At 43.3% G+C, this 27,075-nt stretch overlaps 2 protein-coding genes across 6 annotated transcripts in view; one reads left to right on the top strand and one right to left on the bottom strand.

Moving 5' to 3' along the window:
* ARNTL (aryl hydrocarbon receptor nuclear translocator like) overlaps nucleotides 1-21,842 on the top strand; it is a 120,166-nt gene extending 98,324 nt beyond the window's left edge. For both annotated transcript variants that reach the window (XM_030200964.1, XM_030200962.1), the window contains 4 exons: nucleotides 446-554; nucleotides 3,935-4,028; nucleotides 8,759-8,861; nucleotides 21,211-21,842. In XM_030200964.1, coding sequence (XP_030056824.1) covers nucleotides 446-554; nucleotides 3,935-4,028; nucleotides 8,759-8,861; nucleotides 21,211-21,371 — 467 coding nt within the window. In that variant the 3' untranslated portion in view covers nucleotides 21,372-21,842. The remainder of the gene's footprint in view (nucleotides 1-445; nucleotides 555-3,934; nucleotides 4,029-8,758; nucleotides 8,862-21,210) is intronic.
* A 3,781-nt stretch (nucleotides 21,843-25,623) lies between these two features.
* The window catches only part of BTBD10 (BTB domain containing 10), a 99,017-nt gene continuing 97,565 nt past the window's right edge, over nucleotides 25,624-27,075 (bottom strand). For all 4 annotated transcript variants that reach the window (XM_030200958.1, XM_030200959.1, XM_030200960.1 and 1 more), the window contains one exon: nucleotides 25,624-26,758. In XM_030200958.1, coding sequence (XP_030056818.1) covers nucleotides 26,448-26,758 — 311 coding nt within the window. In that variant the 3' untranslated portion in view covers nucleotides 25,624-26,447. The remainder of the gene's footprint in view (nucleotides 26,759-27,075) is intronic.

Here is a 27,075-nt window from a genome sequence, read left to right as displayed (position 1 = left end):
CATAAGCCATTCTCACCTCCTCTGATTCTGCTTTCTGTTTCTGGAGGGGCGAGATCGGCAAAGGGATGGTCCCACAGGCAGCCTATTTTCAGCACTGCTGCTACTCCTGCTGCCAGCAATATCAAGAAATGTATTATGTCCAATAAAAAAGGTATCATCTTATTTTCTTTTCCATGTTTTATTTCTATTGATTACCTTTAAAAGTGGACTAACATGGCTACCACACCTCTCTACTTAAGAGCGAGCACAATCTAATTTGGTCTTCCCTCTTCCAAAATTGTGTGGAATTTTGAAAGCTGTAAAATATGATTACAAGTATTGCAGGGGCTGTATCTGGGTCTTCATCTGTGTTACCCTCTGTATAGTTTTCAAATTTGTTTTTCATGATATAAAGAAGCATATACCGATGTGATGTTGTCTCACAAGTAATTTGTCAATAATTCAGGTGGCACCAAAAGAACTCAACCTACTGTACCTGGCATTCCTGGGGGAACAAGAGCAGGGGCTGGAAAGATAGGGAGAATGATAGCAGAAGAAATCATGGAGATTCAGAGGTAAGAAAGCAGTGCAACCTAGTCTCCACTCATTTCTATTACAAAGCATAAATAGCTGAAAGACCAGCAAATAATCAGTTTTAGCTATCCAAGGAAAGACATTTTGCATGAAAGATCCTTTTTTAGATGGTGAGGTTAAATCATGAGCTTGGAAGTTGGCTGGTTATGGCTTTCTTTGGAACCAGAGTTTCCATTTGTAACCTTCCCACCAAAGATTTATATCTGCATTGAAGACTTGGTAGTTTGCCAAGGCATTCCTCTGATTAAGCCAGCAAGTAAATTCCATTCTTTGGTTTACTCATGAGGTGTATTCCTTTTGTGTTCAGTCTGAATGTTATGATTACCTATTCACTATTTTGGGATATTTATTGTTGTCTTATTCATATCCTTCCTTTTGTTCTCTCTGTCTTTGTATTTTTGTCTGTTGTGGCATGGAAGAGTTGCCTAATGGTTACAACAGTGGACTGAGAACCAGGGGAACTAGGTTCAGTTCCTGCTGTAGCAACTTGTGCAAAATTGTCTAAAAATGTCTCCAAGGTACTAAATGCATCAAATAACTGAAATGCCAAAATACATGCCTATAATTTAGGCACAGTTACGCCTGTCATAGAGCTGGCATTTGTGCTTGTGCCTACATGCTGGAGATGTACACAAACCTTACAGCATATAAATGTGAGTCTGCCCGGTATTCTATAAAGGAAAGTGGGTGCCTACGTTTCTTTATAGAATAGGCCCTTACTAGGTCAGTGATTTCCAAACCTGTCCTGGGGGAACCCCAACCAGTCAGGTTTTCAGGATATCTGCATTGACTATTCATGAGATTGATTTGCATACACTGCCTCCTTGGGATGCAAATCTAATGCATATTCATTGTGGATATCCTGAAAACCTGACTGGTTAAGGTTCCCCTAGGACAAGTTTGGGAACCCCTGTGCTATTTGACTAGCCACTTTGTTTTTTTGGATAATAGTGGGATACAAGAATGCAGAAATACATACATTTATTGGGACTTATTAACAGCCTTTATGAAGAGATTCGCCCAAAGTGGTGTACAGTACATCAAACTTACAATTTTGTTAATAGCATACCAATAGTAAAATAAGCAAGTATAAATACAATGAAAGAGGAAAATTTGAAAACAGCAAATTGAAACTTAATAATAGGGCTACCATGAAACAGGATCAAAAATATACACATTTAACAGCTCTGAAATTCAAATAACAGAGATATAATAGGATGCAAGCATAATAATGATGAAATATCTAATAAGCACACAATTAGAACATTCAAACAACATTGCTATGATACTAATGCTTTTCTACAATACTGCTTACCATATAGCTGAGAGGCCAAATGCAGATATACATAAATGGGGACAAGATGTGTGGTAGAGTCAGTTGGGATAAATAAATGGGTGGCTAAACTAAAGGCAAGTTTTTTACACACACACAAAAAATAAAGTGTCCTGTTATAGAGTTCCATTAAAATATCCCTTCCAACTTATCTTTTCTCCCTGAAAATTTTGCATAACACAGTCAATGATTCAACTGTTTGAGGAGGTTCAGATGGTGGGACTAAGGTGGTGGGGTGGGATGGGTAAGTTAAAATCCTTAGGGTGGTGGGTGGGGACTCTTACATCAACAGTAAAGGTACAGTAGGGACATTTTTTAACACAGCAAGGAAAGACCCCTTAAAGGTCTCTCTTTTGCAGAGCCAACAGCTGCCACCCTCAATCATTTCTCTTACTGATAATATGCACACTGAACACCACTCCAGGAGTGCCAAAAAAAATCTAATTAATGTACAGCAAAATAATACAACACACCACCAAGGTGGAGGAAGCAAGGACAGCACAACACAGTGGGGGAAGCAACATATTAAACAGATTAGTATTTTCAGTATTCTGGTAATATGTGCAGGTATTTTAACACTTGGCTAGCAATCAGTTCTAGCTCCCTAGTCCAGCGTCTTCCTGTTGGCCATGTGAACAGTAATGTCCGGCAGCACTGTAACAGAAATCCTGTGGTTTCCAGCAACCATTAACTGATTTGCCTAGTACATTACCAAATAGCCAACAGTCTTCAGATCTGCCAACCTTTAGCTTATTGTTGGGTTACATGTTTGGATTAAGTATCATCAGTATTAGATGAACCAAATGGTTAGAGCAGCAGGTTGCCAACCAGGGAAGCCAGGGTTCAAATCCCACTGCTGCTCCTTGATTTCTTGGACAAGTCACAACACTCCATTGCCCCAGGTACATATTTAGACTGCAAGCCCTCCAGGAAAATGAAATATCTACTGTTCCTGAATATAACTTGCCTTGAGCTACTATTGAGAAAGGCGTAATCTAAATTCAAACCAAAATCCACTATCAGACATACTGTAAAGTAATACAAACCCTACAATTGCCACTAATTTTCAGGAATCACACAAGAAGGGCCTACTTTAAGAAAAAGCTGCACCATAAGAAAGGCCTACCTAATAAAAGCTGCACTAGAACATCAATACACCTACTGGAAAACTAAACAAGCCAGATTACTACAGATAGATCCTGCATAGGCACTCAGTGTTAACAGAATCTGGTCTCCTCCACACATGCAGAATGCAGTTAAACCCTCACCAAATATAGAATATGTAACTACAGACTAAAAATAGAAATATGTTTTCATTATGCTTTGCCAAGGAGGGGGGGTGGAGGGAGTGAGCGAGAGGCAGGGAAGGAAAGGAAAGAGCACAGAAGCTCGTGGTTCCTCCAGGCTGCCACAGCAGCAGCCAGGAGGAGAAGCTAGTGGTGGGTGTTTGCCAATGCCCCCCTCGCCCCCCCCAAAAAAAAAAAAACTACATCCATGGAGAAGAGCCAGGCTTTTACCTGCTTTGTGAAATAGACTCTCGAGTTATATGTAGCCCCTCTGGGAGTAAATTTCAGAGCATAGGGGCTACTCCTGAGAATGCTCACTGGCTGGTATCACATCGTACAAAGTTGTTTGATGAGGGGACAGATAGTGATGATCCTTGAGAGGATCTTAGAGGTCTAAAAGGTGTGTAAAGGGCTAACATTCTTTAAGTACTCTAGCCCATTTTGTCTGAGGGCCACAGGTGTAGAATTGCCTCCCCAGTATTTCCTGACAGAACAAAAGACACCAGGCCTCCACTGCTGTAGCTTTTTAAGTTACAACAGATACTTTGCGGCACACACTGAGTTTCTTCAGCTCATCTCTAGTACATTATTGTTATCACAAAGACTAAAAACCTACCCATTATTGTAGCTACTTACAGCACTGTGGTATGTTTAACTTTAAATAATTCTGTAGAGTTACATTTTAAATGGCTTGCTGAAGGTGTGAATAGGGTCACCTAATTTGCCTTTATCTATGTGACAGGATAAGAGGATCATCCCCTTCAAGCTGTGGTTCTAGTCCTTTGAATATCACCAGCACACCTCCTCCCGATGCGTCTTCTCCAGGAGGCAAGAAGGTATAAATTTGTTCCTTTATTGATAAAGCCTAGAACCAGCTGATGCATGTTCGAGTTATAGTACCATTTAGTTATCAAAGAGGGCTACTGTTAAGATGGTGGGGGTTTTGTTTTGTATTTTTTAGAATAGCCATACTGGGTCAGACTAATGGTCCATCTAGCCCAGTATTCTGCTTCCAGTAGGTATGTGGTGACTTGTATCCTACTGTCCACAGAGAACATTTGTTACAAGTGACTTAGTTTTCTGTTAGGGCAAGCAGGATACAAGTCCTCACAGATAGGACACTCTAGCTACAGGCTACTTTTATGGAACAGTTTGCCAGCTTGGATTCGATTAGAGCCCACATCCTTGACTTTTCAAAAAAAGTTCAACACTTTTTTGACAAGTGATGTTGGGCTATGGGGGGATGGTATGATTGAGTATTATTGTATACTAGGAAAAAATGCCCGTTTCTGAGCGGAATGAAACGGGCGCTAGCAAGGGGCCCCCTCCCTCCGTCCCTCGAAGCTACTTGCCTTGTTTGCTGTGGGCCGTTTCGGCCGTCGAGTGTCATAGCTCCGCCCTCGACGTCATGACGTTTTGACGCGAGGGCGGTGCAGAAACTCCAGGGCACACTGGATATCTCGGGCGCCTCAACTTCCGTGGAGGCTTCAGAACGTTGGGGTTGCCTTTTATATATATAGATTATGTGTTACTTTTATTTGAACACTTTTTGAACCGTGTTGAACCTGAAAGGGAATAGAGCTGTATACAAGTCTTTTATTGGTACTGATAGTTTCAGTTTGAAGGGTTTTTTTTTTTGTTTTGTTTTTTTCAAGATGGCCTGTTCTAGGTGAATGAAGTTGAATTCTAAATCTCAAAGCAGTTTTGCAAGACCAATGAGCTAAACCTGTCTTGTTGGGAATCCATTTCCGAATGTTAATGAAATATGGCTGTATGGGCTGAAATTTATGTCACAGGCTTGCAAATCTTCTCCACAGAGGTCAATGTCAAGTGGTCCTAAAAGAGACCACTGCCAAAAATAAGATCTTCAGGTCACCAGTCTAGTGGCTCAAAGGAAGCTTTCATTAGCTGGGTTACAGTGGTTAGAGTAGAGGAGTAGCCTAGTGGTTAGTGCAGTGGGCCAAGAACCCACTGTGGCTGCTTGTCACTTAACCCTCCATTGCCCCAGGTACAAAATTTAAGATTGGGAGCTCATTAGGGATGGAGAAATATGTAAACCACTTTGGATGTATCAAAGAAAGGCGGTATATCAAGAATCTAATAATAATAAATTATTGTGAAACCAAGATTCAAAACCACAGCAGGTGATTTGTTGGAAGTTTTCCAATAGAGACAAGTCCCACATAAATCAAACAAGTAGAGGCAATACAGAGATAGGCTTTACCTTCTACATGGTGTTGGTAAGTACCAATTGCACTAACATGAACCCTCATTAAGGCTTTCAAAACCTGTTTTCAAACCTGTCTCTCAGGTGAAACTATTCAGGTAGTTTTATGTGGCACAGGAAAAGGGATATAAAAGGTCTTTCAGTCACATGTCAATCTAAAACCATAAGATCACCTTGCTAGAGAAATCAGATCCAGGACAGCTATATTACCCTTTCAACACCCAAGCTGTAAGGTTGAAGGACCTGACACTGGGGTGCAATATTGTCCTGTGCTTGCTCGATTAGTGCTGGAGAATCCCCCTGAAAAGAAACCAGATCTGTCTTAGCTCCCTGAACCTGAGAGCTTCTTAACTATAAGTGAAATTGAAGGATATGCATACAAAATGCTCTCCCCCTAATCATAAGATTTATGAACCTACTTAGTATTACAGGAACTAGATAGCAAATTAAATGTACCCTGGAATAAGGCTAACTGAATAGTTTTATGGTCTAATAAGTTCAAAATTTTAAAAAAATTGTGTCTTTTGGAGGAAATGGCAACAGGTTTGTTGGGATTAACACATTAGTTCAAACTTCAAATTATGCAGGACAGTGTGCTAACATTTCCAGTACTGTCCCATAAATCTGCACTATAGCCATATATCACATCTTTCAAACGGCTTCAGCTTAAACACTGCATAAAATTCACAGTGGTGCTTCCCTTCTACTTCTTAATGTAGAACAGGATATTATGACTGTGTAATCTGTTTTATGGCGATGGTCATATAGCTTCCAACTTTTATGAGTTGTTGAGAATTTTATAGCTCCAGAAATACTGCTTTGATGTCAGTCTGGAAATATGAGATGCAAAATGAGCAGGCAGAAAATTTGTGGCCTTTAGCTCTGGTGCAAGACATCACATGCTTGTGCCTGTACTCAGATTATGCAGTTTAACTTCAGTTCTACATTGCACAATCCAGACCCCACTTAAATTGTTTCAAGCTCAGTAGTGGTCTGTGAGCAATGTTCTGTGTATTTTATATTACTGTATTTTTTTTACAACCTGTCTGGCATGCAGTATGGGAAAGGATTTCTGAATTTTACACTTCCAGTAGAGACTTTTCTATGCTTCTATCATACGTAAGTCTGCTCTTTTTCGGGACAGTTTATCACGACTGCAGTGATGCCTTCTCGATATGTCTATTGCTTTATTTATTTTTATTTTGTCTAAATTGGAAGACTTTTTCACTTGTTGATTTCCATTATTGGTGGAATTCTATTTGTACGATTTATAAATTTTAGCTGGTGAAAGCAGACAGATTGCTCTGTCAACAATCATGTAATAAGCTTTAGGAATTTGTTAGTATGTTTTCAACTTTATAACTGCCTTTGTGCAGTGAACCTTTATGGTCTGCTGTTTCCATGTTTTTTTGGTTTGTTTGGGTTTTTTTTTTAGTAAAAATGCAATAAAGGATATTTGGACCTGAAATAAGCATGAAGATACATACTCTGAAGAGTACATGCACATCTTCAGAGACTCCTGTTATCAGATACACACATAGGGAGTAATTTTAAATATGATAAGCTGGAACAAAGTAAATGAAGTTTGACTGGGCCAGAGATTATCTGGTACTGCCAATATTACTAGTCATGAGATAGGAGTGGTGGGGGTGGGGGGTCAAGATAAAATCAACAAATTATTCCACTGCTAATTTTAGACTTAGAAAATGCCCAAAACAGTTCCTCATCCTTACCATACTAAGAGGCAGATGCAGCAACCAAACGTAAAAAAATCTAAATCGTTAAAGTCCCTAACGATTTTAAAATAACGAAAAATGCACCAAAAAAAAAAGTCACACATGCTGGAATCGGTATTGAAACGTAGAATGTATCAAAGAATCACAATACACATCGTTAATCGGCCCCCAAATCATGCGCAGAGCAGCCAAGCGTTATGTTAGCTGCTCTGCGCATGCCACAAACAGTCAAATCACAAGCACATGGCAAATTGAATTGACACATAAAAAAATAAAACTAAAAAAGGATCGGGAGGGGCAAGGGCGCTCATCAGGAGCGTCCTGTACGGACGGCCTTGCCCCCCCCCCCCGCCGCTGCTCCCCACTTTCCGCCGCTCCCCCCACCCCGAAAAAGCAAAATTGTAGCAGCCCCTGCCCCCCTCCCTTCCTCACTACTCTCAGCTCCGCCTCCCGACATCCTCCGTCTGTGCCCCGCCCCCTTTGGGGGTCGTCGCCGCCATTCCCCTTCTCCATCGGGCCCCCCTCCCTCTTACCGGGCCCGTGCAGCGCCTCTTTCCTCTGTCCGAAGGCGCTGCACGGGCAAGAAGAACGCTGAATCAGCTGATGCCTGCCTTCGCGATAGAGCGTCTTTCTCCTCCTGGGCCCGCCCCTGTCTGACGTCAGTAACTGACGTCAGACAGGGGCGGGCGCAGCAGGAGAAAGACGCGCCATCGCGAAGGCAGGCATCAGCTGATTCAGCGTTCTTCTTGCCCGTGCAGCGCCTTCGGACAGAGGAAAGAGGCGCTGCACGGGCCCGGTAAGAGGGAGGGGGGCCCGATGGAGAAGGGGAATGGCGGCGACGACCCCCAAAGGGGGCGGGGCACAGACGGAGGATGTCGGGAGGCGGAGCTGAGAGTAGTGAGGATGGGAGGGGGGCAGGGGCTGCTACAATTTTGCTTTTTCGGGGTGGGGGGAGCGGCGGAAAGTGGGGAGCAGCGGCGGGGGGGGGGGGGGCAAGGCCGTCCGTACAGGACGCTCCTGATGAGCGCCCTTGCCCCCTCCCGATCCTTTTTTTAGTTTTATTTTTTTATGTGTTTTCTGAGGTCCTTTGGACCAATCACAGCGCTTTTAGCTCTGCTAATGCGCTGGGATTGGCTCAAAGTTTGTTTATTTTTTCACTTAACACTTTTTCCTGGCACAGAGCTGTCCTAACGAGAGGTCCAGACCTCTCGTTAGTTTTCCTGCCTTTTTCCTGCGTAAAGGCAATCGGAAAAGGTTAGTGCATGTCGTTTCAATGGGGTTTTCACACTAATTGCTCATCTCCATTCCGTTTTCGTTAGCTGCTACTGTCGTCGGAAAATAGGCTTAAGTGCATGGAAAGGATCGGAAATTCTTCCCCGAGGGCTCATTTAACGATGAAAAACGTTTAGTGCATCTGCCTCTAAGACTTATTCTGCTACTCCTAGCTAATCTGAATTTTTAACTTGTGTAAGGGACATTGTTATTTAAAAACATCACATTTAAGTCTACTATTATCATATATAGCTAATATTATCCAAAGATTATTGATGTGATCTGTTTTATCTAAAGCAAGGTATATATTTTTATTTCCTTTTCTGTTTAGATTTTAAATGGAGGAACACCAGACATTTCTTCAGCCGGTTCTTTGCCAGGGCAGATTCCAGACAATCCTGGTTATCCATATTCTGACAGTTCCTCTATGCTTGGTAACTAATCCTATACTTTAAAGGGCTCATTTTCAAAAGATTAAAAAAAAACTCTCAAATACAGCATAAAGTGGCATTTAGACATTTTTATGAAACTTGGATTTGAGACTTTTTCTCTGCAGTGCGTGCAAATTACAAGGAGGTATATGTTGGGGGCATGATTTGGGGAAAAGATTTTAAAAACTCTCAAATACAGGATAAAGTGGCATTTAGACATTTTTATGAAACTTGATTTGAGACTTTTTTTCTCTTGCAAATCACAAGGAGGTATGTTGGGGGCTGGATTTGGACTTCCCAAAACTTGGACCTTTTTATGCTATAATGGAACAATGCAAAAACATCCAAGGCTAAAAGTTAAGACATTTTGGTCTAGACCTGTTTCAATCACACTTAACACAAAACAAAAAAAGGAATGAGCCACAGATGAAACAAAAAGTGGAGTCAGGCAAATATAAGAACCAGATGAATTTGAGAGCGAAGCATTCTGTTTGAGTAGTACATTACACGTTTTCATTTGCAGAGCTATATTTAAATTACTTTGCTGTGGAGCATTAGAATTGAGAACCAGTCATTGATTCCTTCTACTGTTACCCATAAACAAGATTTTCTTTTAACCCCTGATGCAGGCATATTCTTATGCCAAAACACAGCTGTGTCAGGCTCTTTGAATATTTCGGATACTGGCAATAAAAGAATCAGCTGGTTCCTATATTTGACTGACTTCACATTTCGTTTCATCTGTAGATCAATCACACCTAAGTCACAAACAGGTGCCCCAGATGACCACTGGAGGAATTAAGGCATACTCCTTCCCCCCACCCCAAAGAAGTAAAAGAAACAGTACATATGAACCACTATAACTGCTTTAGATGTTATGGCCAATCCTATTACAGCAGCAAGCAGATCCCTGGAGTAGCCTAGTGGTTAGTGCCGTGCACAGTGAAGGGGTCCCAGGCCAAATAATCCACTTTGTTACACTTGTGGTAGAAAGTATGAACCCTCCAAAAACCTATTGTACTCGCATATAGGCGACACCTGCAGCCAGGTTTGGGATCTTGCCAGGTACTTGTGACCTGGATTAACCACTGTTGGAAAAAGGATGCTGGGCTTGATGGACCTTCAGTCTGTCCCAGTATGGCAATACTTATGTACTTATAAGGGGTAGTGTAGTGGTGTACAGTTGGGTACAGTAGATTTTTGGTGGGTTTCAGAGGGCTCACTGTACTATATAAGGGGGGTAACAGTGAGATGTGTACCTGGGACCTTTTATGTGAAGTCCACTGCTCTGCTGGGATGTTCATGTAGTCAGTCTATTCAGAATGCTGGTTCCCTTCCCCCCCCCCCCCCCCCCCCAACTACATCCCAATGGCTTGCTTCTGCATTTTTCCCCTTAGATTTTTTTTTAATGGCCCTAAAAGAGAGATGCACTGAGCACAAAAACATCTAGCAACTGGCCATTTTCAAAACAAAGTTGGCCATTTTGTTTTGGTTTGAAAATGGCCATGTTTGCTACTGGAATTTTGGACATTTTTCTGAAAACGTCCAAAATTGGATTTAGACATTGTATCAAAAATACCCTCCAAGTTGCTTATATGGTTTGAGGTCAGTGCTGCAGTAGTCTCATGGTTGCTTTGTTCCCACACAACTAAGCTTATAAAAATAGAGGCGGAGGTCCGGAGAAGTCAGTGTGAGCCGCTGAAGGTGGACGCGGTGGATTTCCCCTCCCCCACGTTGGAGACGACGAGTAGGTTGTGTAGGATGTAGAGAGTGCGGATGAAGGGAGCGGATGGCAGCGCGATAGTGTGACGGAGTGTAGTGGAGCGAAGTGGATTGCCATACTGGCAGTGAATTGGCCACGGAGGTACCGGAGGGAGAGGCAGAATCGAAGGGAAGAGGAAGTTGGAGTGCAGCCACTGAAGTGCTTCAAAGGAAAAAAAAAGTGCGGTTAGACAGCAAGCGTGGCAGTGAGGAGTCTCTGGCTGGTAAGGCTGTCTGATTCGGGCAGCTGGGCTACATGGACGGCTGCATTCCAAATTGCCTCAGGGTAATGCTGGAAGAAGGAAGATATAAAAACGAGGACAGAAAGTCAATGCCTGAGAGGGCTGTTTTATGGTGCAGTCCTGCAGGGGTGAATAGTAAAAGGGTGGCACCCTGAAAGACAAATTGGACTATTGAGCAAACAAGGAAGAAGATAGGAGCAATACAGGATGCCACCAAAAAAGAATTTGGGGAGATTCCGGTATACGGTGGAACAGACTGGAAAGGCGCAGCCGGAGGCGGGGGGACCAAGTCAGAGAAATGACAAGATGGAGGTGATCCCCTCCGATTCCGAGGAGGAACCCCAGAAAGAGGTCCCTGAGAGCACTGAAGAAATCACAAAAGCGGAAGTAGTAGGCAGGTTCAAGGAATTGAAGTCCGAAATAGAGGGAGTACAAAAAGATATTCAAAGCTCTCTCAGAGAGATCCGGGCGGAGATCAGAGACCTGGGGTCTCGTGTGGATGAAGTGGAGAAGCTGGAAATGGCCCAGGCAGAAATGAAAAAAAAAAAACAGGCATAGATTGCGCCGCAATAACCTGTGGTTCAAAGGAATCCTGGAGCTGGACATTTTTACTAACTGTGAGGTGGTGATTAAAGAATTGTGCCAATATATTTTGAGTTTGGATGAGGGGAGTGTGCAGGACATCCGTCTTCAGAGAGTACATCACAGTGCAGGGCCACAGCGCGATTCTGCCCTAAAGGACATAATAGCTTGTTTTTTGGATTTCCCTACTAAAGAAATGATTCTGTCTAAAGCAAGACAACAGAAAGTGATTCAATAGAAAAATTATAGGATTGGAGTGTACCAAGATTTGGCTGGAAGTAAGCTGCAAAAACACAGATCATTGAGGGAAGTCACAGGATTCATGCGAGCTAAGGGTATTTGATACAGATGGCTTTTCCCCTTTGCAATGTGGCTCACGGTGGAGGGAAAATCGAGGAAGGTGAAGACGCCGGAAGAAGCGTGGGAGGCTTTAAGAGCACTGGGCTGTGCGGAAGTTCCAGTCCGGGAGCAGCCGGCACAATCGGTGGTAGAACCCAGAACGGATTCAGCTTGGCAGGTGGTGGCAGCTCGTGGGAAGAAGGTGGACAAGAGGGTTTCTTGATAACCATAGTGAGCAAGAGCAGAGATGTGAATAGTGAAATTGCAAGGACAATGAATATTCGCAATGTTTTGTGAGGAGATGATCCTACGTGGGAATTGTAAGGAGTTGGGGATGGATTAGGGCAGGTAGGAGAGGGGGATACCTATGGGTCATTAGGAATAGAGAGGAGAGGGTGGGATTGGAAGTAGAAGGGAACTGATGTCTGAATGTGTGGTAAAAGGGGGGGAGTAAGGAGGGATAGAGTAAGGGCTATATCTAGATGTGGTTCTGTACAGGAGGGGTTTGGGAGTTTAGGGGTGCATGGGGGCCTCGGGGGGGAGAGGGAAGTACTTCTTATTTGGCTGATCGATTCGAGCAAGATCACAACGAGGGGAGGGGATGGGGGGAGAATGGGAGGGGGAGGGGGAGGGAGGAGAGATATTGGGGGTGGGATCTTGGAATGTTAATGGTCTTAATAACCAAGGAAAACGAAGTAGAGTTATGAAGGAATTGTATAGGCTGAAGTGGGATGTGACCTTCTTGCAAGAGACACACTTGAGACTGAGGGATGCGCATCTGTTATGAGGTAAACCTTATAGGGAGGTGGTGGTGCATCAGGGCGAGGAGTGGGGGGGGGGGGGAAGGACAGGAGGAGTGGCCATCCTTATTGGGCAGAAATGTGGGTTGATCATTACTAATGAATTTAAGGACACAACAGGGAGATGCGTAGCCATTAGGGGACTGTTGCAGGGAAAGGAGATTACGTTGGTTAACATCTATGCCCCTAATGTAGGGCAGCTGGGATTTTATCATACTTTATGACAGGAGATTCAAGGACATTTTGAAGGGCAGGTGATCGTGGGCGAGGCCAGATTGGATCACTCTGGGGGAGGGGGACACCAGACAGGTCCTGGGAGAAAGGCAGTACATACATTTTTGAGACTGATGGAGTTGGTGGACTGTTGGAGGATGTTGCATGGAGTGCAACGGGGCTACACTTTTTACTCCCATGTGGCATGTTCATACACCAGGATAGATGGGTTGTGGGTTCACCGAAATAGTGCGCAGATGGTAGAGGTAGCAGAGATAGAACCCATTCAAATTTCAGACCATGCTTCAGTTTGGATAAAAGTAAAAGGACTGGGGCACAAGAAGAGGACTAGCTTTTGGAAACTTAATGAATCTCTATTGGGGGATGAGAGGGTGAGGAAGGAGATACAGTTAACGGTACAAGAATACTACAGATTAAATGATACAGGGGAGGTAAATGACGGGGTGTTGTGGGATGCTTTGAAGGTGGTGGTGTGGGGAGGGGGGTCTTAAGTGGGGAGCCTGGAAGAAAAGAGAGATGGGTCAGAGGTTGATGAATTTGCGTGAGAGTTTGAACAGGTTGGAGAAGATACACCAACGAAATCTCTCCCCCCAGGTATAGGCTGAGCTTAAGAGAGTCAGGGTGGAGTTAGACCAGGCCCAGATGGCAGAGGTCGAATATATGAGAATGAGGCTCAAACAGCAGTATTTTGAGTTTGCGAACAGATCAAGTACTATGCTGGCCCGATGTCTGAGAGCTCGGAGGGAGAAATACTTGATACAGAAAATAAAGGACGAAAGGGGAGGTTGGGTATATGCAGATTCGGACATTGAAGGGTGCTTCTTAAAATATTACCAAGAGCTATATGCAGCTACAGAGGGGGAGTCGGAGGAGAGAGTAGTAAGATATGTGGATCAGATTCCTTTACATAAATTGAGTGAGGCAGACAGCCAAAGGATGGGGGAACCAATCAGATTGGGAGAGGTACAGGGGGTTATTAATAAGCTACCTAATGTCAAGGCCCCTGGGTTGAATGGTTTTACAAGCTGGTTTTACAAACACTTTGAGAGTCTACTCAGCCCCTTATTGCTTAGGGTGGGAAATGGAGTACTGGAGGGGCGGGAGCTCCCGAGATCAATGTTAGAGGCGGTGGTGACGGTCTTGCCTAAACCGGGTAAAGACCCAACTTTGTGTGAGTCTTATAGACCCATTTCCCTGTTGAATGTGGATGCAAAAATCTTAGCTAAGATTTTGGCGAATAGACTTAGGCTGTTGCCCAAGTTGATACACACGGATCAATCAGGATTTATTCCAGGGAGACAAGTGGGTGATAATATTAGAAGAACACTTCACCTGTTGTGGGAGGCTCAAAGCTTCAGACTGGGAATAGCCCTACTGGCCATAGACGCGGAAAAGGCCTTTGATAGGGTAAGTTGGGGGTTCCTGAGGGTGATGTTGGAAAGAATGGGGCTGGGGGGGGGGGGGGGGGGAATTTTAGTATGTGGCTGGAAGGTCTGTACAAGAGGCTGAGAGCTTGTCTAAATATTAATGGGAATTATTCTCCCTTCTTCTATAGAGGTAGAGGGACCAGACAGAGATGTCCGCTTTCGCCGCTTCTTTTTGCTTTGTACATAGAGCCATTGGCGGAGTTGATCCGTGGCCATCCAGGGGTGTAGGGGATTAGGATTGGGGGAAGGGAGCATTATATTGCTTTGTTTGCAGACGATATGTTGATATATGTGGAAGACCCGGGGAGGACTCTCGCAGTGATTCAGGGGATCTTTGGGGAGTTTGGGAAGTATGCGGGCTTGCGGGTGAATATGGACAAAAGTGAATTGTTGGGTATATCTTAAGTGAGGAGGTGGTGAGAGAAAGGTATGAAATGGTCGCCACATCAAATTCGTTATCTAGGGATACAGATACCCAGGGACTTAAATAGGGTATTTAAGCTTAACTATGGCCGTATTTCTGAGCAGATTAGGAATGATATGTTGAGATGGAAAGGCTTGTGGTTGTCGTGGTGGGGGAGGATGGCAGTGATTAAGATGAATGAAATAAAAATAACAAACAGGGCAACACAATCACTGCCTATCGCTGCTTCGAGACCACTTATTAAGAAGTTGCAGAGGTCTATAATAAACTTCATATGGGGGAACAGAAGGCCACGTTTGGCAAAGCGAGTTCTCTGGGGAGATTTCTTAAGGCGGGGGGGAAGAGCGGTACCAAACTTGGATACTATTGGCGGTGCAACTTCGATTGATTTTGGATTGGGGGAGGGGAGTAGAGAAATCCGCTGTTCAGATAGAACAATCATATTCGCCACAGAGGTCATTCTCTTTTGTGGACTACTGAGGCCGTGGGGAGGGGGCTACCAGGGGATTGTAGCCCATATCTTCTGTTAAGAATATGGGGAGTAGTGAGGAGACGCTGGGGGTGGAGGGAGGGGGTGTCCTCCTTGGCTTCCCTTTGTTGGGAGCCTAGGTTCAGAGCAAATAGAGAAAATGCTACATTTGCAAAATGGGAACGGAAGGGATTGGTGTGCTTTAGGGATGTGCTGCATGGGAGTCAGTTGTGGAGTTTGGGGGAGTTGTGTGCCCATTATGGGATATCTGAGGGAGATAGTTTTGCTTACATGCAACTAAAACATTTTGTTGCCACATCTGGGTGGAGTAGTGAGAACATACAAGGTAGGGAAAGTGTCTAGAAAATCTGTGGATACTGTTGGGGAAAGTCCCGAAGCCTATTTCAGTGATATATCAATTTTTTCGAGGAGCTGATCCAAAGCCTTATCCATTTCAGGGGGCTTGGGAGAAGGATTTGCATTGCCAATTTAGTGAGCGAGAATGGGAGGGGATATGTGGGGAAGTTCAAAAAGCATCGGTTTGTGTGTTGGTACAAGAGAATGCTTACAAGGTACTCACGCGATGGTATTACACACCAGAGAGATTGAAAAGGATGTACCCGGGGGCTACGGATGTTTGTTGGAGGTATAAAGCACAGGGGTGCACTTTTATGCATATCTGGTGGACTTACTCAGGAGTGGTGCCGTTCTGGCAGGAGGTGATGAAAGCATTGGCTCAAATAATGGGAGTTTCTTTGGTGTGCAGCCCTCGGGCTTGTCTACTAGGTATGCACAATGAATGGGAGTCTTGGGAGGAGAGTAAAATGATGAGATGGTGATTGGCGGCAGCTAAATGCCTTATAGCGAGATGCTGGAAGGCAGCAGATCCCCCGAATTTGGGTGACTGGAAAGTTAAAGTGAGGCAATTATGGTGGATGGAATGCCTGACGCTATATAGGAGAGAGGGAGAACTTCGGCGTAAAAGGGGATGGACAAGACTTCATCAAATGCTGGAGGAGCTGTAGGGGAGGGATTGGGAATATATATATTGGGGGTAGGGGGGAGGGTAGTACTTAGAATAGGGATTGTCTCTGGGTGGGTAACAAATTATAAAAATTGAATCACGGGATAGGGAGGGCCGGGGGGGGGGGGGGGAGGACAGGGATGGGGCAACGGAATGGTTTGGGGGGGGGGGGGGAAGGCATATATTGAGGATCAAGGTCAGTTGATTTAGATTGGAATAGTCTAGTTTTATGTTATAATATGGAGATTTATATGTAGTAGATCTTATGGAAGCACAAGAGGTGGGAGAGGGTAAAAGTGCAAATGTAAAGTTATTTATTTAGTTACTTATGTTGATATGCAATATATGCAATTTGTTGATATTGTTCTTGGATGAGTCAAGATACTCAATTAAAAAAAAAAAAGAAGGTATTTCAAGCAGGGTCTGTGTAGGGCAAGTAAGGGGATCTAGGGCCTTGCTCTCACACCAGATGGCAAACCTCCTCCATTTAAAAGAGTAACACCTCTTAATGGAATCCTTCCTGGAAGACACCCTCCAAAAGACCTGAGGAAGCGAATTCTAGGCTCTCAACAAGCTGTGACAGCCAGAGACTGGAGGTTGGGATACAGAAGTGACTCTTCGTCCTGCATGAGGAGGGTCAGAAAACACTCCAATCTCCACGGTTCTTCAGAGGATAATTCTAGAACAAGAGGGAACCATAGCTGCTGCAGTTAGTATAGCACAATCAGGATAGGTTTTTAAACCTTCTACAGTGGACACTAGTGATAGCTATCATAAAAAAAACCACAATCCCAGTAGATGGCGGGGCTGTGCTTAAAGATACACAGAAAAGATGGAAATGTTGCTGAAGTTTAGTTTTGATCTCTTGGCGCTGGCACTCCAAGCATCTAGTTGCAGAAAGCTAGTGGCCAGAGATTATTTCTGGTAGGCCCTTTGCCAGACAGGTGAAAAGAGGAGAAGGATGTCACAGATAGAGATGGGTTCTTCCTTTCTAGCAGATATGCTCTATGATCTGCTATGAGTGTCAGCAACAAATATGGCCCTGTTGGTGGCAGCCCAGAGTATTATGGCTTAGAAGCCACATCTGCAGCCTAACCAGCAAGTCCAAGCACTGTACTCTTCCATTCTGAGGATCTATGGTTAGAGAGGAGGTGGATAAATGGATAAAGGTCTGGGCAAATCCTCAGTTACCCACTTGCCCAAGTCAGAAGACCAAGGCCTGTCACTATTAGCCTGATAGAGCTAGCAGGACCCAAAGGGGGCATTACTTTCACAGAACGCAGAACTATCATGGAGATAGTCACAGAAGGTGCAAGTCTGGCCTGGGGGCTGCCAAGCAGGCCAGAAAGTTCTAGTGAAGGTGCCAAGGTCCATCTTCTTTTTTTTTTTTTTTTATTATTTCTTTATTCATATATTTCAATATATCATCACAATACGTGAATATGCAATCGGCATTAGGCAAAAATAAAAGGAAATATCATTAAGAGCCTTTCTGTCCACAAGTTTAGGAAATCTGGAATCCAAGAATTTAGAATTTAAAGTAAAACATATAGCAATAATTACGGACTAGTGGTTGCAACCTCAGGTTCAGACCCCAGCCTGCATTTAGGGAGGGCACACAACATTCAATTCCACTCTAGCATCTAGAAATTGTTTTAACCGTTTTGGGTCTACAAATTGAAACCGTTTACCCTCAAGCATTACATTACAATAACAAGGAAAATGTAATATAAAAGTTGCTCCCAGTGCCACTACCCTAGGGCGGAGTTCCAAAAAGGCCCTCCGTCTCATCTGTGTAGGCCTTGAGAGATCAGGAAAAATACGAATTTTTGAGCCCAAAAACAGATTTTCTAAGTGTCTCAAGGAAAGCCTTAATACGGTATTCCTATCAGGCTCCAGCACAAAAGTAACAAGCAGAGTCAACCTCTGAGTAATTATCTCCAATGAACTTTCAAGGAAAGAAGTAAGATCCATTCCTTCCCCTGCTATCGGGGGATTTTCTTCCACCACTCCTGATGTAATAAGCCTGAGTAAGGGGAGGCAGTGAGTCCTTATCCATTCCAAGAATATCAATCATATATTTTTTTAACCATGTCCAAAGGGGAAATTAAAGGCGATTTGGGAAAATTAAGAAACCTGAGGTTAAGTCTTCTAGCCTGGTTTTCCAGGTACTCCAATCTTTTATGTAGGAAATTATTATCCTTAACCAAAGCCGTTTCTACAGATCCCATTTCTTGAATTTTAATATTCACAGTCTCTACATCTAAGGTTTGCTGTGCAGTCTTTTGCACCTGAAGCAGGGCAGCCTCAGAAAGAGTCTTTATGTCAGAAGTATTCATTTTTAAAGTAGTTTGCATAGAAGTGTGAATGCTGTAAACCATATCCCATAGTGACTCTAATGTCACAGTTGCTGGTCTATTCACACCACTAATGGCTGGAGAAGGGTGAGGTTGATCTTCAACACGAGCAAGTTTAGAAACTATATCCTGAGGCAATACCTTTGAAGCTGATTGTAGCAATAGTTCTCAGCGTTGACATTCAGCCTCCGTTACTGCAGACACTCCCTCAAACAGGTCGGGCTAAGCCCCTTCGGCTTCCTTCCCTGTCAGAGCTGCCAGCAACTCCCCTCCAGGCTGAGGTGGAGCAACTCGTTCCACGGGGCTCAGGGAAGCCCCATTTCCATTCTCAATGGACGCCGAAGCGCCGAGAGTTGCAGAGGAGGTCGAAAAGCCCTGAGGACCTGGTTGCTGTCTGAAAAATTGCAAAGTTGTCTGCCTGGTCGCTGAAGAAGTCACAGGAGCTGAGGGATGTTCCTTCACTTTTCCCCTCCGTTTCCCCATGCTTGATGAGGCGACAGAGGCACCGAAGAGGACCTACAAACAGAGCAACTTCCAGGAGCTAACACAGGTGCGTCCATTCACAACGCCATCTTGGGTATGTAGCGCCAAGGTCCATCTTCTAGTGGTAGTTAGGGCTCAGTTAAGAGATTTTTACCAGAGGATGACCCTGGTTATCAAGGACTAGAGAGTTCGAGGTCATCTATCTAGAACAGCTATTGTCCAAGAGTTCAAGCAGTTTCTACCAGATCTGTTTCTGGAGTCCCTCTGTTATTTCCACTGAAGGTGAGGGTGATAAGGGATGTGCTACAGCAGCTCCTTTGAGTGCAGGCTGTTGTGCCCATTCTGGAGGAAGCACGGTGAACTAGCAGTTGTTCCATTTATTTTGTGGTCCCCAAAAAGGAGGGTACCCTTTTGGCCCATTTTAGATCTAGAACAAGTTAACAGAACCCTAAAGTTGCTGTCTTTTCATATGGAGGATTCTGAGATCTGGCATTGTCACAGGGGGTTCCTTACTTCCCTGGATCTTACAGAGGCATATCTTCATATTCCTGCCAGTCCCACCAACAGTTCCTACATTTTGCTGCCTTAGGGCAGCACTTTCAACTTTGCATACTGGCATTCGGGCTCACAACAGCTCCTTGAACTTTTCCCAAGGTGATGGTAATGGCAGTAGCACTTTGCTCAAATCAACCAATTGTCCAGATAGGGATGTACCAAAATGCCTTCTTTGCAAAGTCTTTTCAAGAAAGCAAGTAGGTCACAGCATGTGTGGTGTAATTTCTGGAACAGCTAGGTTGGATTGTGAATCCAGTCAAGAGTCAGCTCTCTCCCTCTCAGGTCCTGGAATATTTGGGGGTCTTGTTTAATATGCAGGTCGAGCACGTTTTCTTGTCGTTAGGGACCCTTTTGTCAGTTCAGTCTCTTAAGTGGTGGATTATCTGCAGGTCTTGGGTTCTATAGCAGCTACGTTGCAAGTGGGGCTTGGGCCAGGGCTCACATGCACCCTCTGCAGCAGTCCCTGCTCTCTCACTGGTCCCTACAGCAGCAGAACTTGGAGATGCAGCTGCTCTTTCACAAGATTATTATTATTTGTTGCATTTGTATCCCACATTTTCCTGCAGGCTCAATGTGGCTTACATAGTACCGTTTTGGCGATCGCCAGTTCCAGTATAACAAGTACAGAGTGGTACTGCGATAAAGTTCATGTGTGACAGGCCCAATAGGGAGACAGGAGGAGGAGGAGTTAGGTAATGTCCAGTTCAAGTATTAGTTACTTTGTATTGCAGGGTTCAGGCATTTAGGTTGGTTAATTAGGGTATGCCTTTTTAAACAGGTTAGTTTTTAATGATTTCTGGAAATTTGCAGGGTCATGCGCTCCATAGTTGCGTGCGGATGCATATGTTGATTTGTATTGGAGTCCTTTGCAGCTTGGGTGGTGGAGATTTAGGTACGAGTGTGTTGATCTTTTTGTGTTCCTGGTTGGTAAGTCTATGAGGTCTGTCATGTATCCCGGGGCCTCACAGTAGATAATTTTATGAACCTGAGTGCAGATTTTGATCTGTTATGATCACTTCAGACTCTGATTGAATCCCAAGCTGACAGCACCATAGCAGACCAAGAGGCTGCACTGAAGGATTTTTTTTTAGGTTTTTTTTTTTTTCTTCCTCTTCCAAAAATTTTTAAAGTTAGCCAGCACTCAAGAGAACCTGTCTCTGGCTACCCTCTCACCAGTAGGGATATTGTAGTCACTGCAGCCACAAGCCCCACAACTATGGAGGAAGGGACCCAGCCCCATCGACTTCCAGCATCCCTTGGCTCCTAGTCTTGTAGTTTGGTGGAGGAGGGAAATCAGTCTCAAAAAGACTGTTGCCTACAGCATGCATCCCAAGACTGTCTATGCACTACTGCGAATCTAGGCATACTTAGCCTATTTGTACTTGCTGCACCATCTGCTGGAGCCAGAGAAAATACTGAGGAGCTGAAGGCAGCACCAGCCCCCTATAAAGGAAGTCAGCTCAGAGCTGTTTTTCTCTGGTTCCATCTACTGGCAGAGTTACAAACCCACTCGTCTGGTCTGTGCAATAAGGATTTGAGTAAACATCTTATTAAAAATGCATATATCATACTTAAGTGAATGTTTAACTATCTAAGCCAGGCTGTTTCATAATCACTAATAACTAAATCCAAAATATTCCTCTCTATACTTGCAGGTGAGAACTCCCACATGGGTATCGACATGATTGACAATGACCCAGGTTCTAGCAGCCCCAGCAACGATGAAGCTGCTATGGCAGTTATTATGAGCCTGTTGGAGGCTGATGCAGGTCTTGGTGGCCCTGTTGATTTCAGCGACTTACCATGGCCCTTGTGAGCACATCTTGCTTCAGCAACATCTGCAGCATCAAAAGTGCATTACCAATGGAGTTTCAGTATATGAAAAATATTGGATTAAAAGCATGACTGCTTTTATGTACAAATTTCATAAAAGCCATAAACAGAAGATACCATGTATAATTTCAGACAAAGTGGAAAGCATTCTGCTACAGTGTTCTTGCATCATTGATTTGGTTAGTTGTGTATAGCTTGCATTAATTGTATATTTTGGATTATGTTTGTGTTGATTTTTTTTTAATCATGTGAAAAAGGACTTGAGATCATGAACAGTAGCTTTTATATGCAATGGTCATTTCAGATGTAATGGTGTTTTTACACTACAAAGATTTCCATGTGGATATTTCTTTTATTACTTGTACTATAAAGCAGTTTCTTCTCTTGTAAGAATCCTTTATTATAAATATGGTAAAAAGTATAATGTATTAGTTATTTTTAAAATAAAATGTTTTCTGCATTCTATAATGCTTGCATTTTTTTCTGAGTAAAATAAATGACACTAGAATGTTATAGTTTAGAAGCAACTTACCTTAGCCTACAATTTAGGTTTTTATTCAAACAGAAGCAACTAGAGTATGGTGTTTCCAACTTTTCACAGCAGTAAAAGGAAAAATTGAATGTTTTTACCTAATAATTTTCTTTCCTGTAGTCACAGCAGACAAATCCAGAAATACATAGGTTGTGTCCATCTACCAGAAGGTGGATATAGAGATTACTGTACATGTAAGCCACATTGAGCCTGCCATGAGTGGGAAAGCGCGGGGTACAAATGTAATTAAAAATAAAAAAAAATAAAATAAAATACAGTGACATAGGACAGCCAGCCTCTTAGTCAAGCCAATATATGTTATCACAAAAGTAGAAGAAATGGAAATAATTTGATAGCCTTCTTCACAGTCAGGCAAACAGAACAAGGCAGACACCAGTAGCATCCAAAGCCAGCCGTAAACAGTGCCTGCGAGAATGGAAACCTGTTCCATGTCAGGAACCATCTTGTGCCTAGGGAAAACTATTACTACCTGCATTATCTCCCACAACAGAGCCCCCCATCCAGGAACACCCCCAGAAGCGGGGTGCTACGGCAGGATTCTGGATTCATCTGTTGCGACTAAAGGAAAGAAATTTTTCAGGTAAGAACATACTTTTTCCTTCCTTAGCTTCTGCAGCAGATGAATCCAGAAACTGGTGGGATGTAAAAAAAGTAAACCCTTAAGCTCTCCCCAGACAAAACAGCTATATCCGTATGCCAGGAGGCCCAAGTAGCCACCCAAGCGATCTCTTCCAGCGAAAACACGTGCATCTGCCCGAATTGAGTGCGCTCAAAATGTCAATGGTGGCGACTGCCCCACCATCTGATAGAAAAACACCTCCTTTAGCCACAGAGCAATGGTCGCTTAGGACGCCACACTGCCTCTACACGGACCCAAAAGCAGGACAAAAAGATGAAGTCATTAGTCACCTGTAAGCTAATAGAGGAGCACCATCTGCAAATCCTGTAGCATGATAAGAGTTCTATACTCTAGACTGTCCCAGAACTTAGAACTTAATATGTAGCATGATAAGGAATTTTCAGAGTTATTGATTTTGCTGGAATCAGATACATATATAAATAAAATATATATATATTTGCAAAGACTTCTTGAAGTAGTATCAGAAAAACTGGTCTGTAACAAAAGCTAGCTTAAAACATCACCATATCTCCAAAGAACAAAAGTCTGCATATTGACAGCAATCAAAAAGATTGGATGAAACTCACAGACAATAACTCAGACTGAAAAGCCCATCTACCTACCTAATCTAACAAAAGAAAGCCCATCTACTCCAGACAATGACTCTTAATCCTGTCAAATACCTTCTGGATGTATATCACAGCAGATAGCCAGACAGGAACTCTTATGATGTCATTAAACATGTGACCAGTTACCATGCTCCATCTCAAAACTAGATGGAACTAGTTTTCAGCTATCCCCGAGTTTTCATTGGATCAAATACACCCCACCTGACTTCAGCCTATGGTCCAACAAGAAATTATAAAACCCTGGAACATTCTCAGCTCACTCTCTGCTCCTTCCTGATCTGCACCTCTAAGGACCGTCACTGAATCCCTGGGCCTTGCTGGACTTCACACACATCCAAGGTAAGACGTTCTCCAGGCACCAGCAACAACTCTGCAACAAAAAGACTTCTTTTCCAGCAAGGACCTCTTTCCCCAGTCCAACCAGCAGCCTCCAGAGTGAGTTACTATTAATTCAGCCTAATTTATAATTCAGACTTTCTAACAATATTTATATGTTGTGGCACATTTTCCTTGTGTAAGATCCCTAAAAACTGCCTTAACAACATTATTGTATTGCCTGTATTGTAAATAAACATTTTAAAGGTAAATATCTGGTCTTTATGTTCTGAGCACATCTTTAAACTTTACAGTGCAGTTTAATGTAATTCCCCAAATATATCCCTTCATTCCCCCTTCCCCTTTTTTACATTTTTTTTTTTCACAATCCACATCGCAATTCGGCAAAGTCTGGCAGGAACAGCATCTGATTAAAATGAAAAGTTGAAATGACTAATCAAAAATGGAGTCAGACGTATCATTACGCCTGTGTTGGAAAACCAAAGGAATGTGTCCCTGCATGACAACGTCTGAATCTCTGAACACCTGATGAGCCAACGCCATTGTGACAAGGGACACCACCTTCAGCATAAGATCTTTCTCCAAAGCCCCATGCAATGGCTCAAACTGCACTTACTGCATAGCCTTAACCAACTTAAGATTCCAGTCCAGACATGGCCGATGAAGCGGAGGCCAAAATTATTCACCCCTTCAAAACACACACCACATCCGCGTGGGCTGCCAGAGAGGTGCCTGCCACGCACCCTCGATAACAGGTGAGAGCCACAAATTGAACCTGAAGTGAATTATAGGCTAAACCTTTTTGATGCACATCCTTTAGTAATGTAAGAGATCCAAGGACGTCCGCAAGGGATCCCATGTCTGGGATACGCACCATGCCTCAAAGAGTCACTCTCTTTTGAGCACGTAGAAGAGTCAATCACTGTGTCTGAATAACCCTTTTGCTGCAGTCTTGATCTCTGAAGAGCCAGGCCATAAGACCAAAGTGGCATGGGCCCCTGAAACAGAAGTCTGGGAGCCACCGGGAGACTAAGCTCGTCCACCAGAAGTTGAACCAAATCCACATACCAGGGCCTTGGGGACCACTCCGGCGCTACTATAATGATCAGTCCTCTGTGGTGCCCCATCTTGTGCAGAATCCAGCCGATCAATGGCCACTGAGGAAAGACATACAGCAGGTCTGGCTCTGGCCATGGCTGGAAAAGTGAGTTGAGTCCCTTGGAGCCGACCTCCCTTTTCAGCTGAAAACCCAGAGTACTTTCGTGTTTGTCCAGAGTGCCATGAGATCCATTGTGGGTGTGCCTCACTGCTGCTTGATCAGGTGGAAGGCCTCCTCCAATAGCTCCCACTCTACCTGGTCCAAGACATTATGGCTCAGAAAGTCTGCCTGCAAATAGAGGCTCCCCACAATGAGCCACCGAAATATAGCAGGCAAGCTTCCACCTACTCCAAGAGGTCTTGAGCCTCTGAAACCAGCGACAGACACCGTATGCCGCCCTGTCGATTGATGCTTTCCACTGCTGTCATGTCGGACAGGACACGCACCGGATTGCCATCCACCGCCTGCAGGAGAGATATACTGGCTGACTAAGGGGCTGGCCTTCCTATATCACTGTATTCAGTACAGTAATCTATATCCACCTGCTGGTAGATTGACAACCCCACCAATTTATGGATTTGTTTGCTGCAGAGGCTAAGGAAGCAAAGCTTTAGAATAGTTGGTTTTTATATTTAGCCACCTCCATAAATATAGATCTACTCAGAACTCCCTCAGTCAGGGTGATCCTTTAGCTACCTATTAATGTACAGCTTTTCCATTTCCTACTGCTTTCTCAGGTAATTCACTTAGCAGTAGCCTGGGTTTCCTATTTGCCAAAAATAATATATACTGTTATATGTGGTTGAAGATTTATCTAAACCAAGGGTCCTCATAATAAAAAAGGTTAGGAACCTCTAACTCCAAAAAGGTCAGGAACTCTCAAATTCATCCCCACCATTCTTCCTGGAGCCCTCCCCTCAGTGTTAAGCCTGTCCTCCCCCGCCCTCTACCTCCCTTTCTCTTCCAGTCTATACTTTGCCATAACAAAAGAACCCAATATTAAAATAATGGAACTTTATTTTAATGAAAAACTTGTTTACAATCATTTAATAAATGAAGAGTGAACAATTCTCACCTTCCTAACCACTTCAGTTATGTCAAACTATTTTTAAATAAATAAATGCTTTTAACAGAAGAACAAAACTTCAGTTAGACAACATCAACTGTTCACAATCTAATACTAAATCAGTGGAAAAAAATCCAAACACACTGGATGTCTTAGCAGAGAACTGAACAGGATGTCAAAGGGTAGCTGAATGTTGACTTAATCCTGTGGTGAAAACATTCACCTTGTGCTCTCATCTATATATAATAAAATCACTTAAAAGTTTTTCAACTCTATAATTAGATTAAGAATATAGATTTTTTTTTTTATAGAAGCACTTTAGGTAGTATTGTGCATTACAACTATAAAAATGGCTTTACAAACTCCTATCATCCAATTGTAAAGTGCTACTATCAATTTCATATTCTCTATTTTGTTCACCATGTAACAGGGAAAACACTCTCTCTCCACCCCCCCCCCCCCCCCCCCCCCCCATCCATCAACTCTTTAGAGAAAGGTGTTGAGGGGTTTAAGAGGCAAGGAAAAAACAGTCCAATATACAAAGAACCAACATCACAAACCCACTAGTAAAGGAATATATAACTAGAACCATAATGATAGTTTTACTCCTTTGGTCTTTTGAAAAGTCCACACTGCAATTCCCTAAAATGTTTTCGTTATGTTTAATACACAACCAACAAATACTGCAACTGCAGTGCAATATGATTAGAGCCACTGGGCTCGAAGAAACATGCCAGTTGTTGATCATAAGTCTAAATCAGAGAGATGGATTCTGGACATCAGCATCAATTTCATTGTTGCCCAGTGGAGGATGTATAGGTAATATGTCAAGCTCATCCACTTGTGGTGTTGGATGCATTACTACCAGCTGGTCCTGTGGAATGTCTGCTGCAGCAGCTGCCAGATTTGTAATAGACTTGCTTTTCACACACTGAAAGTCGACATGCCTGCTCTTTCCTTCCTCTTTTTCCCACGACATCCTAATGAATGGTCTTTGGACATAATTGTAAATCACCTCTGGCCTGCCACCTGGTCTTTTCTTAACTTTTTCTTTGTACGTAGGATAACCTGGAAAAAAAAAAGCCAATCCATAATATTAATATTATAAAAGTTATATTAATAGTTCATTCTGCTATATTAACATCTGTCTTGCCATATACGGGAGACAGACCATAAAAGCCCATCTAGCACTGGCCTCACTTTCCCACTGCTGGAACTGTCTTATAAGTACCACACCTGCCCATCATAAAATAAACATCTCACTGATGTTTTTAAGTTTTGTTTTGATACTATCCTCTTTATTTAGGGATCCTCTGTGTCTATCCCATGCATTGTTTTAGTTTCCACCATCTCCACTGGGAAGGAATTCCAGGCATCCACTGCCC

Source organism: Microcaecilia unicolor, chromosome 4, assembly GCF_901765095.1.
Source record: "Microcaecilia unicolor chromosome 4, aMicUni1.1, whole genome shotgun sequence".
NCBI classification, from domain to species: Eukaryota; Metazoa; Chordata; class Amphibia; order Gymnophiona; family Siphonopidae; genus Microcaecilia; species Microcaecilia unicolor.
The sequence above is the reverse complement of the archived record's forward strand: the minus strand, read 5'-3'. Positions and strand labels throughout refer to the sequence as shown.